The sequence below is a fragment of the Elephantulus edwardii genome, unplaced genomic scaffold, assembly GCF_000299155.1.
Source record: "Elephantulus edwardii isolate Elephantulus edwardi_28Jun2011 unplaced genomic scaffold, EleEdw1.0 scaffold00001, whole genome shotgun sequence".
NCBI classification, from domain to species: Eukaryota; Metazoa; Chordata; class Mammalia; order Macroscelidea; family Macroscelididae; genus Elephantulus; species Elephantulus edwardii.
Window position 1 is genome coordinate 6,450,094 of NW_006399751.1, and position 17,357 is coordinate 6,467,450.

At 59.0% G+C, this 17,357-nt stretch overlaps 2 protein-coding genes across 2 annotated transcripts in view; one reads left to right on the forward strand and one right to left on the reverse strand.

Moving 5' to 3' along the window:
• The window catches only part of ATP6V0D1 (ATPase, H+ transporting, lysosomal 38kDa, V0 subunit d1), a 42,272-nt gene extending 32,221 nt beyond the window's left edge, over positions 1–10,051 (forward strand). The window contains exons 3-8 of the mRNA XM_006878692.1: positions 4,634–4,812; positions 6,075–6,154; positions 9,255–9,332; positions 9,449–9,625; positions 9,733–9,810; positions 9,890–10,051. Coding sequence (XP_006878754.1) covers positions 4,634–4,812; positions 6,075–6,154; positions 9,255–9,332; positions 9,449–9,625; positions 9,733–9,810; positions 9,890–10,051 — 754 coding nt within the window. The remainder of the gene's footprint in view (positions 1–4,633; positions 4,813–6,074; positions 6,155–9,254; positions 9,333–9,448; positions 9,626–9,732; positions 9,811–9,889) is intronic.
• A 1,372-nt stretch (positions 10,052–11,423) lies between these two features.
• HSD11B2 (hydroxysteroid (11-beta) dehydrogenase 2) lies at positions 11,424–16,668 on the reverse strand. The gene is made up of 5 exons (XM_006878693.1): positions 16,404–16,668; positions 12,936–13,148; positions 12,622–12,807; positions 12,362–12,499; positions 11,424–11,827 (listed from the first exon to the last, which is right to left on the reverse strand). Exons 1-5 carry the CDS (start codon positions 16,666–16,668, stop codon positions 11,424–11,426), a joined length of 1,206 nt encoding a protein of 401 aa, XP_006878755.1.
• Positions 16,669–17,357: the final 689 nt, after the last annotated feature.

Genomic DNA, 17,357 nt, shown 5'->3' on the forward strand with positions numbered 1-17,357 from the left:
ACGAGGCAGCAGCATCCCCTGGCAGCCACCAGCACCTGTAAACGAAGCCCACGGCCGAGCTGGGCCTCCCTCAGGCGTTTTCATCCTCTCTGGGCAGGGTGTTTTCTCACTCAGCGTCACTCCTCTTGCTCAGACGTGGAGGCTCAGGAGACTGGCCTCGCTACCAGGCTCAGCCACTGACTTGCGGTGTCACTTGGAAGAATGGGAGTCTCTGTGGTAGAGGTTTGGGGCGTTGGAGTACATCTTGGTCTGAGTCACTGTCTGATGAAGCTTGTAGGTTGCGAGGCAGGAACCTGGTCTCTAGGGACCCGTGGGTAGGCAAACCTGAAAGACCTGTGTCCTTGGGCAAGTGCGCTGCCCTGGAGGTACCCACCGCAGTGCGCAGCCCCTGCATGCAGCCCAGGTGCCTGTTGGCAGAGCCTGGCTTGAGGCTCCTGCCAGAGTTCTTCCTTCGTGCCAGTGGCCTCAGTGGCACCAACCTGGAGCTGACTGCTGCGTCCCAAGACTGGACCTGCTGGGTGGCAGAAGGGCATCAACGTTTTTTCAGGCAGCCCTCTCCTGGCCCTCTGGCCTTCCCCACAAGGGTTTCTGCGTCAGAGGCTGGGCCCTGCTGTATTGTCAGACCCTTGCTCCGGGCCAGTGGCAGGTGTTCTGAGTAGGGAGAGTACTCGGGTTTCCTCATGAGCGCATTCTGCTACACGTACACTGAGGAGGGACAAGATCTGGATGAAGAGACATTCAGAGCCACGCTAGCTCTGATAGACCTCACCTAGCCATCTTGGTTACAGAAAGGAAACTGAGGCTTGAGAGGGTGGTATGCTGAGGCCAAGGCTAGTGTTTCTCTTCACCTTCCACCCTGCGCAGGACTCTGCAGGACCCCAATGGTTGAGCACAGATACTGTCACAGTTAGTGCGTGGCAGTGCCTGCTCAGAGCTGCTGGTGAGTAGGCAGGTAGGGGCTACCTGGCCGCCTCACAGGCCCGGGAAGCAAGCCATGGTGCTCCAGCAGGTGGCGCCAAAGGGCATAGCAGCTAGGGCTCTCGGGCTCTGCAGGCTGGCTCGAGGAAGTGGCTTCCTAAACACCATCATGACACTTCTCTGGGCCAAGCTGAGTCTTGAAAGGACAGGGAGAGAGCAAGCGAGCCTGGGGTAGAGACTCCCCGCCCCCCACCCCCACCCCACAAGGACCTCTCTGGCCTGGCAGGCAGCCGGCGTCCACTCCCCAGCTGTCTTCTTCTGGAGGGAGACGCTGACCAGCTGGAACCTCATTCTCTCTTATTGAGGCCAAGTGAGGGGAGGAATGGTGGAGTGGCCTTCTGGGGGCAGGGAGGCAGCTGCAGAAACCAGGCAAGGAGGAGGAGGGGTTCCCTGCCTGCTGAAGGCCTTGACTTTGGGGAGCAGGCAAGCAGCTGGGCCATCATCCCCTCCGCCAGACCCGCCCTGCCTCCTTTCTCCCAGGAATGAGGGTTCTGGTCTCCACTGAGCAGGAGATGAAAGTAGACGCTCCGCCCGGTAGAGCGAGCCACTGCAGGGGCGCTGTCACAGTGAACCTTGTCATCTGCCTGGGCAAGGGGTGTGCCAGGTTCCACATGCCCAGCCCCGGCACAGTGAGCCCCATCGTCCACCCAGATAACCACGCACACCTGGCCTTGCGTAGAAGGGGTCCTGCTGGGAAGGATGAGATGACAGTGGCCCCTGCTTGGCTCAGCTTTTACCTTGTTCCCCAGCTAGCCAGGGGTCCTGGCATGGGCCTGACGCCTGCAGTCAGGCTGACAAGAGACTCGTACCTGGTCTGCTGCACATCACTGGAGGGACAGCAGCAAAGCCAGGTGGCAGTGTCCTCCTGCAGAGCCCTCTGTCCAGACCTGGGCCAGAACCTCAGGGGTGCCAGAGCACCTCCCTGGGGCCCCACCCCTGCCCTGCCCTCAGCATAGACCAATTCCTTGAGTCATGTTTGGAGGGGTTTTCAAAGTGGAAAAAGCTGGCTTGTGGGGGTTCCTGTGATAAGACAAGGCTGAGCAGAGTTGCAAAGCCAGGCCATGGGACCCCAGGCATTGGCCTACGGAGCAGTCTGCCTTCTGGTACTGCAGGGCCTGGTGCTACCCTCTGTTCTGTGTCTCCCCTGACAGTGGGCGGGTGGTTTTGGTGTTTCTGGGGTCATACAGATGAGACGAGCCTGAGAGGTATTCAAGGAGGCCTGGTGGTGCAACAGTTAAACACTCAGATGCCAGCTGAAAGGTTCCTGATTTGAACACACCAGCATCTCCGCTGCCTGAAACCTGGCAGCCCGCTTGTTAAGACGCACTCGCTCTCTCACTCGCTCACTGCCGCTGAGTCAGAGCCGACCCATAGCTGACTGCCTAGCGGCAGCGGGTTTCCAAAGACTATAAATTGCACAAGAGGAGATTGTTCATCTTTCCCCAGAAAAGCAGCTGGTGGATTTGAGCCTCCTGCCTTTCTTTGGGTTGGCAACACAATTCCTTGACCACCAGGCCACCTGAGCTCCCTCCTGTAAAGGCGACAGCCTGGGAAACCCACTGGGACCATTTTACTGTGTCTAAAAGGTTTGTGGTAAATGAATGGTGCTCTGGTGGCTTAGTAGTAAGGAGTTGTGCTGCTAACCCAAAGGCATATGGTTCGAATCCACCAGCTGCTCTGTGGGAGAAAGATGGGTAGTCTCCTCCCCGCGTAATTTACTGCCTCTGAAAACCCACTGGCGGGTCAGTGATGTGTTGGCTCCGGTTCAAACTAGATAGCACACAGCAATAACAAGGAAAGGGGGTGGTGTAGAGTTCTCCCCTTCACTGTTCAAGGGTTGTGGAAACATAAAGAATGTCCTGAAGCTCACAGGCCAGTCTGTGGGGTCGCCTCAAGGTGCATGTTGGCTGCTGTGGGGCTGGATGTGGGGGCGTTTGGTAGGCAGAGATGTGATATCGCGTGAATCTTGGGGCACATGAGATGCTGTAGTCTGGGCTAGAGGTGTGTCCAGGGTAGAAGATGGAGTCCGAGCACAAAGCTCCAGCAGGCTTCCTCTTTGAGACTGGAGGCAGAAGGCTAAGGCTGGCCGTTGGGCCTCTTGGTACACAGCAGTAAATGGGCCCTGCCTAAGGCACTGTTTGAGAAGGAGGGGCCTGTCCCTTCTCAGTGCACATCCCAGAGCTGACCCAGCCGGATCAGGGGTGGAGAGAGGGCAGCTGCCTGGCCCCAGGCCCAGGAGAGCAGAGGTCATAGCAGGGCGCCGGGCGGTGGAAGCTGGGGGAATGTGCAGCCGATAGGGGGAGCAGGGTTCAGGCCAGGACAGAGCTGTGGTCTCTTCCGTTTTGCCACCTTCCTGCAACTACCCTGGAGGTGATAGAAGCTACCTCTGAGCGCAGTAAGATCTCAGGATTTGGTCACTACTTCCTCGTGTTCTCCTGCAGTTTTTGATGGCCATGTCCTCCCAGGGCTCTTCCCTGAATCCTCAGCACTAGGGGCTCAAGAAACTCAGGGAATGGGTCCAGCTCAGGACACACAGGAACCAGGGTGTGGCATCACTCCATGCCGGGCCCAGGCACAGCTCTCACTCTTCCATGGGGGCCCTGCCTTGGCCTTGGAGAACATTCTCTGCAGGTCTCATTCAACTTCCATGCACCTCTGAGTTCATCTCTGATGAGATGTTAGTAGACAGTTGAGGCCTAGGCCTCTTTCCCCGTCTAAGTAACGACACAGAACTGTCTGCACCGGCCCCTTTGCAGCCGCGGCTCATTGGTTGAAGGCACAGCCTTGCCTGCTTCTCCCCAGCTCCACAGCCCCCTCTGCTGCCCAGGCCACCATCCAGGGCTGGCCTTGTGTAGGGCAGAGCCTCGGCCAGCGTCAACTGGAACTGACCTAAGCCCAGCCTCCTGACCAAGCTCCTGGGTCTCCTCCACATTGTCCTGCATTGATGCTAGCCCTGATTTGGAACCCAAAGAGAAGAGGCTGATTCTTTGTTTTGAAAGTGGGGCTCTATGGGGAGCTCTCTTCCTGTTCTCTCTCTACCTGACCTGGAGACCCCCTCTCTGCCTTTCCCTAAGGACGCTTCTCCCCACCCTCTTCCTCAGCCTTTCCTCCCCATCTCCACCTCCCTTTCACGTCATCTGTCCCCACCCTCCAGCCAGAGAAGTCCTAACTGGACCATGATGCTGCCTGTTTACATCCACTCAGGGGCCCCTAGCACCTTTGATCTGAAGTTAGGATCCATGGCTCAGCCGGCAGGCCCAGCCTCCAGGCCTCACCCTCCATCAGCGCTGGGCTTCATTCCTGCCAATTCTGATCATTCTCAGGTTCACAAATGCGTCCACACTGGGGGTCTCCGGGCCTTTGCACACGCCCCTTCCCTCCTCGGTCCTTTTCCCTCTCCTGTTCCTGCCTCCCCACCACCAGTGGGCCTGTGTGCCTTACCTCCACGTACCCACGTGAGCCCATGTGTCCTCATTATCTTATGGGGCTGGACACCCCCACTCACCACAGAGGGCTCACGTCCTCCCTTCCCTCCTGATGCGGGAGTAGGGGACACACAGGGCAGCAGGGAGGTGAGCCAGCAGTGCTTATTCAGAGGCCAGGGCTTTGGACCACACCCCTGACTGGCGCCTGTGTCGCTGTGTGCCTCCCGCAGTTACAGCTACATGATTGACAACGTCATCTTGCTCATCACCGGCACGCTGCACCAACGCTCCATCTCCGAGCTGGTGCCCAAGTGCCACCCACTGGGCAGCTTCGAGCAGATGGAGGCCGTGAACATCGCGCAGACCCCTGCCGAGCTCTACAATGCCATCCTGGTGGACACGCCCCTGGGTGAGCCACTGCTGGAGGAGGGAGGAGATGGGGGTCAGCACTGGTTACCTCCTCTTGGGCTTCATGGACCCCCTGCCACCCTCTGCTCACACTCCCTTCTGCTTGTCTTTACCTCTGCTCAACCTTTCAGGCCTGACTCCGGTCACTTCACTTTGTCCAACAGCCTATTCCCCAGAAGACAGGAGAGAATTGAGCTATAGAGAAAGGCTTGTATGCCTTGGAGTTCAGGAGCCCTTGAGCACAAACTGTGGTCACAAGCTGGGGCCTGTGCAGATCTGGATGGGCTAGATAGGCAGAAAGAAAAGGAGCAGACGGCTTCACTCGGCCCTGCTGACAGGTCCAGGGGCTGATCTAGACTGTGCCCAGCAGGGTGCAGGTCCTGTGTCAGAGGCCTGGGAAGGAAGGAGAACCAGGCATTTCCTGAAGGGACTCCTCTAGGTCATGTCGGCTCCAGCCCGTCCTGGAGGCTGGGGAGAAAGCATTGAGAAGACCACAGAGCTGGAGTCCTGGACCCCAAAGCACTAACTTCCAAGAAGCTGCCAAGACTGAGCCAAGGACTCTAAGCTGCACGCGGTCCTGGGCCGAGGGGCCTGAGCCCTACCTGCTGGCCTGCCTGCCCTGCACTTTCAGTAACTCTGAGCTAATTCTGGGCTGTTTGTGGCTTCAGTTTCTCCATCTGAAAGAGGAGAAAGGCCAGTGAAAGGCCCTCCTGGGAAGTAAAAGTGCTCGGTCCCACTCCAACCTCTGCTTCCAGCCTGACAGAGCCCCCACTCAGTCACTGGTCCATGCCCACTAGCTGTCAGGCTCATCTCTTGTTCTAAGGAGGAAAAGGCTAATTCTCCTAACATGGGCCCCAAGCCCCTGGGGGATGTAGAGAAGCAGGCACCAGGCCCTGAATCCGCAGCTGCCCCTCTAGAAGGGAGGGTGTCCCAGCCTCTTATGCAAGTCTGCCTTTGGCATGGTCCAACTTTGGGTCTGCCCCAGCAGTGATTAGATCATGCTGTGGCTGGCCGCCTCCTTTATAAATCAATTTTAGGAGCAAGAAGGCAGAAGCTGTCCAGGTCAGTCCACAAGGCCCGGAGTATTGTTTCTGCCTCTTGTAAGGCCGTAGCCCAGGACTGGTAGGACACCTTCCTCCTGTCCCTCCCTCCTCCCTATGCCTAGCCAGCTGGGCCTGTGATGGGTGGGGCCCTCTGCACCCTGCAGAGTACCCTGACCTACTCCACTTGCCCACCCCTCACACTCTTGACTCCCCTGCCCAGCGGCTTTTTTTCAGGACTGCATCTCAGAGCAGGACCTGGATGAGATGAACATAGAGATCATCCGAAACACACTGTACAAGGTAGGGCACCACACACGCGGTAAAGGATGGGCTGTAGGTGGGCGGGGCCCTGGAGCACAGGGGGACAGTGATTTACATGGGGTGCTGAGACAGGACTCGGCCACGCCAGGCTCCTGTCCCCAGGGGCTTATCTGCTCACTGGCTCCCGTGATGGGCGCAAGGCTTCATGGAACAGGTTCTCCGTCTCGTGGCGCCTGACGCGGATCCAGATAAGATCAGCAGGAGGGGCTGGTGCGGCACAGCCTGGCCTGTCAGAGCTGGCTCGTGGATGACTGCTTCCCCTGCACCCAGGAGGGTCACGGGCCACGGGCCACCACCCAGACCATAGACCTCGTGCCCCACCTGGGCCGTTTAGCAAGAACAGACATTGGAGCAAAGGCAGTTACCATGGGGGTGGGGAGCCACCCAGGCGTAACCAGGTCCCTGTGTCCCTTCCAGGTTTCCAGGCCCAAAGCCAGCACCACTTCCCACCCTTCCTGTCCCCCACTCACCTTGTGCTCTCATCTGGCCTGTGCCACAGGCTCTGCCCAGAGAGCATGGCTGTGGGATTCCTGGGTTAGCTTAGAGAGGTGTAGAGCAAAGGTGGATCCAAGGAAAGGCGCTGGAACGCTTAGGACTGACCAGTCGCTGAGCTGTGGTATGAGGATCCTCGGTGGGCCTCAGCCAGGAATGGGGATCAACGGTAGGCAGGTCCCAAAGAGGGGTGAGAGTGGCACTGGCCCGGGGACCCGCCACCTGTCAGATCTTTCCAATGATGGCCCTCACCTGCCGTAGTTGGAACTCGCTGGTGGACACCAAGATGCAGCCTGAACCCAGACCCTTTAGCCTCTCTGAAGGAACTGGGCTGGACAGAGCACAGACGGGGCTGGTGGGAGGCGAGGATCTCGCCTGGAGGTTGCAGTGATGCGAGCTGCGGGACAGGAGCTGCTGGCAGAAAACGTGGTGCCCCCAACAGATAAAGGTGGTTGGTCTGTTGTGGCTCAAGTACAGGCTCAAGATGAGCATCGAGAGAGGGGCCAGGAAGAGGAGGCAGGCACAGACACTTGCACCGTGGGCAGGGTCAGCCAGTGATGGTTCCTAGCAAGCTGAGTATCATCAGGAAGTCCCCTCTGGCCATTGTGTGAAGGATGCATCAGAGGGGGCAAGACCAGAGGTAGGAAGATCATTGACGGACTGCTTCAGTCCTCAGTGCATCCCTGTGAGCTCGGTGTGCAGCACTGTCTCCGTCTAGAAGATGGGAAACGTAGGGCTCAGAGAAGCAGGTGGGTTGTCCGAGCCACACAGCAGGCTCCTGGCAGAACTATGCTTCACACCTGACCCAGCGTGTTTGCAAAGCCAGTGCTTTTCACCTGCCCGCTAACCAGGAGACCGGCCAGCCAGGCTGCCGAGTGTGTGTGCACACGCGCTTCGGGGGCCCCTACCTGCCCATCTGGCCTATTGCCAGGCTCCCTGCCCAGGGAGAGGGGTGTGGCTGTCCCCCAGCCTCACCCATACCCTCGCCCTCACCGGGCCTGACTGGTTCCAGCTAGAGCTGCTGGTGAGGGCTGCCTGGGCACCAGCTCGTAAACACCAAGCCAAATGCTACAGGCCCTATGCCAGGGCCTCCCGCTCATCAAACCATGTCCCAGCCCAGTGGTCACAGATGGGAGATTAGGTGGACCCTCAGCTGGCCAGCTGGTGGGAACTCTAGGCAGCTGGGACAGCAGCTTCCAGGTGGGTGTGGTGGGGAGGTGACCTTGATACCTGGGCCTCTGGGTCTTGCCAGCTTGCTCACTGCCCTTATTGTCAGGGGAGGATCTGGCTTGTCCCACCAGATCCCCCCCCACCCAGGAGTTACCTGTCCAGGGATCTGCACAGCCCTGCTAAACTCATGGACAGGGAGCAGGGCATGGAGTCTGAGAACTGGCTCACACCTTCCTCCAAGATAAGGAATTGCAGGCTCCACTGGGGCCATCCTTGGGATTCACACGAAGTTGACTTGGCTGGCTTCAGGGAATGCAGAGGCTGGAAAGGGACTCCTGGGGGACTGAGCACCACTAGTATGTCAGGGTTGATAGCGCTCTCACTCCTGCCTTCTGACACCAGGGGATCATGTGCTGGTGTCCCTGTCCCCCCCCTCTAGGCATCATCTTCTTCTACCTGCCCTAGATCTTTGTTTCCTGTGACTCAGTGGTTACTCCCAGGCCTTCCTCTGAGCTCACCTTGTCCACTGCTGCCAGACTAAGCTCATGGATTTATGTGGCGCCCCCCTCGCCCCCCAGTCTCCTCAACTCAGGAGAACAGTGTCTATGACCAGGCCACAGATGGGACTAGGAGGGGAGGAGTCCTGAGTGAAGAGGGCTCCTCACTGAGACTGCAAACCCCTTCCCCAGCACACGGGTAGGAAGGAAACTTGCCTGGTTCTGAGCGTGGGCACTGGGAGGGCCTGGACTGACCCATCTTCCCCTTAATGCCCGGCAGATCCAATTTGCCTGGGCAGGAAGTACTTGTTCCCACCGACAGCTGAGGCCCCAGCCACTGCCTCACACAGCTGACGTCTTCCCGGGCAATAACCATCCCTCAGCAGACACTGGGCTGACAATTTGGTTTCTGCTCTGTGATGCCCGGGGGCTACCTGGGACACAGGAGGTGCAGGTTTTCTGACATGGTGCAGAGTTGGGGCCAGGGCCTGGCAGAAGTCCGGCCACCTGCTCCATCCAGGCCATCCCTGGGAACTCAGGAGTCCCCTTCCCTCACCAGTGTCTGGACACCATAGGCCTGGCTGGCCAAGGAAGAGGTGACTCAGGAAGATTTGGCAGTGAGGGAGGCAGACCGAGCAGCAGGAGAAAACAGGGACTCCCCCTGCGCCTGGCCTCCTGTGGGGGCACTGTGCCTGGAAGCAGGGGGTCAGCAGCCCTGTCTCTCCTGCTCCTTCGCGAATTAGCAGTTGGAATTGGTGCATGTTTCAGAGGCTTTGACATGAGGGCTGCCCTGGCTCATCCATGGATATGGTGTTTGGACTCATGAAAGGGGCTGGGGAGGGTGAGGGCAAGTAGTGGGCAGCCACAGCCCCTTCCCCAGTCTCCCTGCCCAAGCTGAGCAGGCCCCATGCTCCGAACAGGCCTACCTGGAGTCTTTCTACAAGTTCTGCACCCTGCTGGGTGGCACCACAGCCGATGCCATGTGCCCCATCCTGGAGGTGAGTGCCCATCACCCCTCCTGCCTGCTGCCCAGTCACACTGGTCAGGGGAAGCTCTGGCCACTGACTGCCCACTGCCTCCCTCTCCCTCTGCCTCCTGAACGCCGGCCTCCCAGTTCGAAGCTGACCGCCGCGCCTTCATCATCACCATCAACTCCTTCGGCACGGAGCTGTCCAAGGAAGACCGGGCCAAGCTCTTTCCGCACTGTGGGCGGCTCTACCCCGAGGGCCTGGCCCAGCTGGCTCGGGCTGACGACTATGAGCAGGTTAAGAACGTGGCTGACTACTACCCGGTGAGTGCCCTGGCTGGCAGGATGCTGGGTGGGCATCTTGGCGCCACAGCTCCTTACCCAACAGCCTCCATACGCTCGCTCATGCTTCCCATCCCTCCATGGGCCAGGAGTACAAGCTACTCTTTGAAGGTGCAGGCAGCAACCCCGGAGACAAGACGCTGGAGGACCGCTTCTTTGAGCACGAGGTGAGTGCACGGCCGGCTCACCCCAGGGAAGGGCCAGCGGCAGAGACTGCTCTGGACAAAGCCCTGCCTCTGTCCACAGGTGAAGCTGAACAAGCTGGCCTTCCTGAACCAGTTCCACTTCGGGGTCTTCTACGCCTTCGTGAAGCTCAAGGAGCAGGAGTGCCGCAACATCGTGTGGATCGCCGAGTGCATCGCCCAGCGCCACCGCGCCAAGATTGACAACTACATCCCCATCTTCTAGCACCCTGAGCGGAGGCTCCCCACTGTGCGCCGTGTGTGTCTGTGCGTGTGTGCTGTGACAAAGCCCTGGGGAGGGGGGGAACGCAGCTGCCCAGCTCACTGATACAGCACTCGGGTCCAAAGTGGGGCTGGGCACCTACTCCCCACTCTAAGGAGGGACCAAACCCTCTCCGGAGCCAGGAAGCCCCTTAGTCTTGTGTTTACAGCCATTGACGTGTCTGAGAAGCATGTGATCACTTTCACGTCCCCCCCTAGCCTGAGAGCCCCTGAGGGCAGTGAGCCTCTACCCCCAAAGCCCCCCACTGTGGGTCACCCTCAGGCCCCAGGGGAAGGATAGAGTGTGTGTGCTGGGGGTGGGGGAAGTCACGCCACAGCTCCCTTCCTGAGAGGATAATAAAGCTGCCCCTCTGAACCCATCTGTCTTCTGTCTCCTTTGGGCTCTAGTGCTTCTCCAGAATGGCCACTTCTCTCCTTACCCCTCCTCACTGACTTCTCCCTCTCGACTGGCAACCCTAGGCTGCTCTTCTCTGCCCTGACCAGATTCCTTGGGGGGAGTCTAGTGGATAACCCCGACTGCTGCTGGAGGCTTAGCTGGGAGCTGCTTCTGACTGAAGGTTGCCCAGCTCCCCCTAATCGATTGAGCCCCACAGCCCTCTGGGATCAGGGTCATTCTCTCCATTTCAGTCTGAGGAAACCCAAGCCCGTGCATAAATGACGTGGTGACAATGTAGAGTGTAGTGGTATGAGCCACAGTCTACCCAGTCTGTGCCCCGAGCCTTGCCAGGGGCCTCCCCAAGGGGTCCCCAGCTTCTGTCATTCAGCTTATACCCTGTCACTGAGACAACCAGGCAGACACCCTCTTCAAACACGACCTCTTCTCCACTCTAGGAGAAATAAAAATGTGTCTTTATTTAAAAAGTGGCAATCCAGCAAATAGATTATGCAGCCTCCTTCGGGCTTGGGGTGGGCGACTGGGGTTCTAATTTTTGAGCCAGTCAAGAGGCAGTTGGGAGTCACCCTTTGAATCTCGGCATTGAGGTACTGGGGCCAAGAAACAGTCCTGAGAGGGTCCCCAGTCACACCATAGTTGCAGCCGCCCCGTCTGTGGGTCCTATAAAGGCTAAGTCTTGCACTATACTCCCATCCAAGCCAGAGGGTGGAGGTGGTCCCCAGGAAAATCTATTTGGGCACTCGGGTGAGCAGAGAGGCTGGGAGACTCCCTGGAAAACCTCAGCCTCACTGAGCCTGAAATGAGGCCCCCTCATGGGGCTGGCTCTCTAGGCCAAGACTTGGGGGCTTACAGTGCCCAGGAGGGCCACGGGCTCTGGGAGCTTCCTGTACTGGAGTAGCTGGGCCAGGTAAGGTGCCCCTGCTCACCTGGAGGCAGCTGGGGAATGGCCTGGGTTTGGGGGTGAGTCCTGTGAGGGGGGCGGGCCGGGTTGGCCTGGCTGCAGTGCTCGGGGCAGACAGTGACTGATAAAGAACATTTGGAGGAAGCGGCGCCGGAAAGCCTCAGGCAGGTAGAAATGGATAAAGTACATGAGGCCCAGGCCCTGGCCTGGGTAGTAGCGTCGTCGAGGCTGGGCAGCTAGCAGTGCATCGGTGATGGAATCCACGACCGGGCTGAGGTCCGGGACCGCCAGGCGGAGCGAGTGCAGGAACTGCTGGTGCAGGTGCTCCACGTAGTCCTCGCCGTAGGCCTGTAGCAGCTCAGGCGGCAGGTCGGCCAGCAGCAGCTTTTTCCGAAGCTCCCACCGATTCACGTCCAGCACAGACTCTGGGGCACGAGTAACAGGGTCAGGCCACAGCTCGACCGAAAGCCCATTCCTCAGCTCTGACCCTGCCCCATAAGACCCTCCCAGCCTCCTTTTCCCAGGCCTGTTAGGTTCTGTTCGGTTGATTCTGTCTCACTGTGACCCCAGGTACAACAGAAAGAAACATCAGTCATTCCTATGCCCTTCTCACAGTCACTGCTGACCCTGTGAACAATGGATCTGAACCTTGCCCTACCCTGTGCCATCCTCCGCATCTCTAATATACTTGGGCCCAGGAGTCCCCCACGAAAGGCCCTGTTAAGGAACTTGGGTGGCCTAGCGGCAAGGAATTGCACTGCTGATCCAAAGGCATGTGGTTCAAGTCCACTAGCTGCTCCACAGGAGAAAGATGGGCAATCTCCCATGCAAGTAAAAAGCCTCCAAAAATCCGTTGGACGGTCAACTATAATTCAGTTCTGACTGCACAATACACAACAACAAAGCCTTGACACTGAGCCCGCCCTTCATTGGGTCTCGCTCTCAGCCCAGGTCCCTACCTGTCCTGAAGCAGCCAGGCTGGATGACGCTGACCTTGACCCCCCAGGGCAGAAGTTCACAGCTGAATGTGTCCATGAGGAGCACCATGGCTGCCTTGGACGCCCCGTAGGCCGCCAGACATGGGTATGGCATGTCTCCTGGAAGTGGAGTGGAGGGCAGAAGGCAGCAGCTCAGCCTTGTCAAGGGCTCCCCCAGGCCTCCCTGGCTTCCACCCTCCACCCCCTGCCCCAGCAAGGGAGGAGACTCCGAGAGGACTCACCAGCAGGGCTCCCTATAGTCACGATTCGGCCCCTGGAGCGGCGTAGCAGCGGAAGGAGCCCCTTGGTCAGCTCAAGCGTACCAAAGAAGTTGATCTCCATGCAGTGTCGGAATGTGGTCACCGGCGATAACTCCACATCCGCCACTACTTCGTTGTGTCCGGCATTGTTGACCAAGCCCCACAGGCCTGAGGGCACAGATCAGAGAGGAGAGAGCAGGTCAGCCCAGGTCAGCCCAGACGTGACATCCCAGACCCTGCCTGACTTGAAACCTTCCTGGTCCTCTCCCTGGGGGAGAGTGCCTCTGCACGCTGACCTGTGCTGGACGTGTGAGCTTTGGTGAACTCCAGAACGTGGTTAATGTCCTCTGACTTGGTCAGGTCCATCTGCAGCAGCTTTAGATGAGGGGAACAGCAGGCGCGTAGCTCTCGGGCACCGGGGCTATCCAGGTCCAGCACAGTGGCCAGCACTGTGAAGCCCATGGCATCCAACTGCTTGGCCGTCTCTTTGCCAAAGCCAGTGTCACAGCCTGGCCGGGATAAGACAGCCAGTAAGCTCCAGCCAGACAACCCAGGGTTACCAGGATCACTGGGGTCACCCTTGTCCCTGGGCTCATCACTGGGAGCTTTCATTCTCGAGCTGAGCACCTACACAACCACCTCCACAGCATCATCTCGCTGCCTTTTTCCTTATCCCATAAAGTATAGCATTTGAACCCACTTTACAGATCTGGAAATTGAGGTCTAGTAATGTTAAGCCACTTCTCAAAGTCTCTCAGGGAAGACTAAGGTCAGGACTGAGGCCCAGTGCCAGTCCTGATGTCCATCTGCTGCTTGATACCAGGTGACAGTGCCCGGGCCAGAGCCTCCCTTCCTCCCTCACTGCCCTGGTCCTGTTTCCTCCTCCCTGCACCCAGACACTGGAGCAGCCCCCCTCTCTAGTCCTCTCATCTTACCCTGTTGGATCTGTGCTTTACCTAGCAGCCAGAAGGACCTTTCCAAAGATGACAATATCACTCTGCTACTCAGAACCATTCCAAGGCTCCCCACGGCCCTTAGGAAGAAGCCCAAGCACTTGGCTCTTCGGGTCCAAGACACCCTGATTCCCACTCCCTTCACAGCCCCATCCCCCCCTGTTACTGTCTCAGGGTCAAAGCAAGTTGGAGGCTCACCTCCACCTCCCCTCTGACTCCTTCCATCCCCTCTGACCCCTACTTTTCCCCCCTGACCCCTACCATTGGAATTCCAATCCACGAGAACAGCCCTGGACCCCTTGCCTCTGGTAAAGGGACCATGATGGATGCAGAAAGGAAGAAACCAGCACTTGAATTCCTTCTGACATCCCCCTCCAAGTGTGACCTGAGGTCAGTTACCACTCAAGAAGCCTTCATTTCCTGTCCTGGGTGAGGAGCGAAAGGAAGCAGCAGGCAGAGCCAGTCAGGGGCTCAGTGGTGAGTGGTGCCTGACAACTGCCTGCTTCTTTGTTTTTCCCTTTCTGATCCTGGCTCTGTGGGCGGCCAGCGAGGGGAGTGCGGGGAGGGCCCTCAGAGGAGGAGGCTCTGTGTGTCTGATCCGGGTGGTCTCAGAGCAGCAGCAGAGCTCTCTGCTTCCCTTCTTCTGGACAGCTCGACACCCCTCTCCAGATTCTCACTTGCCCCCTCTGCTGAAGCGGAGAACAAAGCTGGGCAGGGGGCTGTAAGCTGGGCTTTGTACAGAGGGTCCTTCTAGACCATTCTGTCTGGGGGTGGGACTTGAGCACGTGGGTGTCCACTTGCTTCAGCTTCCTCCCACGGAAGTTTCCTTCTACCCTGGGCTTCCCGGAGCCTCAGCTCTGTGGCCTGGACACAGACACCCACACCTTGCAAACACTCCTGCTCTCTTCCTATATGTGCCAGTATGTACCTCCACCTTGTCTGGACATAGACACAGGTTGATGCTCATTTACCCAGGCACTGTTGTTCACATGCCTAAGTGTGGATACATGCAGCCTCACACCCCAAACCCGACCCCAGTGGGGCTAAGCCCTAAAGGGCCAGAAGAACCCTGGCCAGCCATTCATAGAGGCATTCTCCAGGTGACCTGCCTGTCTGTGGAGAATGGGAGGTAAGGAAGGGCCTGGTCACTTACTGGGCCTGGAGCTGAATGGCCAGTTTGTAGGCTTTGGGAAGCTTGGAGACCTGCTCTACCTGTTTGCTCAGGGGTGATTTAACAGTCCTCCCCACCTACTGGCTTTGCAGCCAGAGATTGGGGATCCTAAGTCACAGAACGTATCCCCTTCCTCACCTCACTCTCAGGCCAGAGCACAGGTGAAAGACTACCAGCAGCACAAGGACCTGAGGTGAGAGTTCAGCAGACTGCCTCTCCATCTCCCTAATTCATACCAGCCATGGCCTGGGTCCTGTGGAGGCAGCTCACAAGTTAAAAGGCAGAAGGAAGCTGACCTGTGCCTCGGGGCAGAGCCCACAACTTAGTCCCTGCTTCACACCAGGAGGGTCTGTTCTTCCTTCCTTGAGCCCCTGAAACTGGAATCCACCCTGGCTTCCCATCCTACCTTGAGTCTGGGTTCCTGAAACTGTGGTCCCTGAGGCTAAGTGAGAAATGTCTGAGTATCTCTCATTCATCCTGGGACCCTGCCTCCACCCCCAGCCTCTCTGTGGAAGGCCCTGTAGGACCCAACAGTCTGTTTCCTTACCTGGCATTCAAAGTTTCTGCCAAGAAAACACAACCTCACATCCAGCACACTCCCGGAGCCAGACTGTCCCCCAGGCGAGGCGGGACACATTCATTCCTTCCTCAAGCCTCTGTTGCCCATCATGTCTTTGATCTAAAACAACTTCCCTACTCCACCTATCCCCTTCATCCGAGGCTCTGTCAAGATCACCCCTGGGAAGTTCTCCCAGCCAGTGAGGCAGGCTCCCTTCTGACCTGAGGTCTCTGAGAAGTCAGTTTGGAAGCTGCCTCAGGCCCATGATTCAATGAAAGGGCACACCCCACAACACCTGTCCAAAGCCAGGAGGGTTGGAAGAAAGACTAGCCTGCCCCACCCCCATGCAGTGGAGCCAGTGCCCCCTCGCGGAGGAAAGCCCCTGGTCCTTCTCCCCCCTCCCCTCTTCCGGCTGGGCCTCCGGCCCCCCTTCCTCTTCCCTCATCTGGTGACAGATTTATTCCCCACTCCAGACAAAGGGAATTCAGCCAGGCGGTTGGAGGCACCTGAGGCCAGCTCTCCTTCCTGGGCACAGAGAGTCGGGAAGGGTTGGGGTACCACCTTTACACTCTGGATCACTTTTCAGCAGGTTAGGGGCAAGGCAGGACCTGAGAGACAGCTGAATGACCAGCTGCCTGCTCGTGGTGACCTCAGGATTTCCTGGGCTCCAGGAAACCCAGTTAATAGGGGACGTCCAAGCTCCCCACCTAAATTCCTTCCTGTGGCCCGGAGGAGAGGAGGAGATGGGAGTATACCAAGTTGGGGGTTTCAGCAGAATTCCAGCGGTGACCAGTCTGAAGACCCTCAGAACACTAAATCTCACCCTGCTAGGCTCCTCCTAACTCAGCCATCTGTTAGTTACCTCTGCTCACCTGTCCATTCTCTGCCTCACTTTCCCTCCAACATTCCTCACAGCAGCAGATAGTACGAGGTCTTGGGGAGTTGCCAGGCGCTTACTATTTGGCTTGATCCCTACACCGTGAGGAGAAGGACTCTCCCACGCCTGCGCTGGGGAGCCCTCCAGGTGCCCAGTTCCGCCCTCAAGCCTGGAGTCCCCGCACTCCGCGCGCTGCGCACTCACCGGTGATCAGCACCGCGCGAGTGGCCACGGGCAGGCGCGCCGGGCGCGCCAGGCGGGATAACGCGATCCAGCCGGCGGCGGCCAGCACGGCGAGTGCGGCCAGTGGAGGTAGCAGGCGCTGGCATAGCCAGTCGAGCACGGCCAGCAGCGCCAGCGTCGCCAGCAGTGGACGGCCCAGCCGCAGGTCTGCGCGGAGCAGCTGCAGGAGCGCGCGGGCCGCCACCAGCAGCCAGGCGCCGCCCGACGGCCAAGGCCAGCGCTCCATGGCGGCCGGGCGGGGCTAGGCAGACCGGGGCGAGGGCCGGACTGGGACGCGGGGAGCGGGACGCAGAGCTGGGGCGCGGGGTGCTGCAGGGCAGAGCACACTAAGAGCGAGAAGGACACTCGCTTTCTCAGCTCGCCCTCGGACCGAGCGTATAAAGAGCCCTGGGGGCGGAGCGAGGGCGGGGTGGGGCGGGGCTTGCCTCCACTTCTCTCATTGCAACCCTGGCCGGGCAGGTGCCCCCCCGCCCCGCCCCCGGGGCCAGATCCGCTTTCGAAGAAGCCGGAACAAAGTCACAAAGTTGCTGCGCAAGGAGGAGCAGCGTCGCCGCGGGCCGCGCTGGAGAGGGTGCTGGTCGGCGGGCCCGTGCGCCCTGCACCCGCTCTCCCCTGCGCGCGCCCGCGCACACACACACACACACACACACACACACACACACACGCCCGTGTGCCCAGAGCCGCCGCTCCCAGGTGAGCACACCCAGCTCACACTTGCTCGAGACACCGGAGGACACGCACAGTTTCCAGGCAGGTCCCCACACCGACGGCGCCGCTGGGCCTCCCGGCAGACTGAGGGGAAGCAGCCTGCGCTTACTCGCTGCCGGCACGCGCGCCTCGCTCCCACGACGTGCGCAGCCCCTACTCCCTAGAACGCACGACCCCGATATGCGCTCACTGCTCAGTTGTTTACGG

Coding starts and splice junctions, on each gene's coding strand:
- HSD11B2 (XM_006878693.1), bottom strand. CDS start 16,668: ATGGAGCGCTGGCCTTGGCCGTCGGGCGGCGCCTGGCTGCTGGTGGCG. Junction 13,149..16,403: donor TCGCGCGGTGCTGATCACCG/GTGAGTGCGCAG, acceptor TATCCCGGCCAG/GCTGTGACACTGGCTTTGGC. Junction 11,828..12,361: donor GCCTGGCTGCTTCAGGACAG/GTAGGGACCTGG, acceptor CTCGTGCCCCAG/AGTCTGTGCTGGACGTGAAT.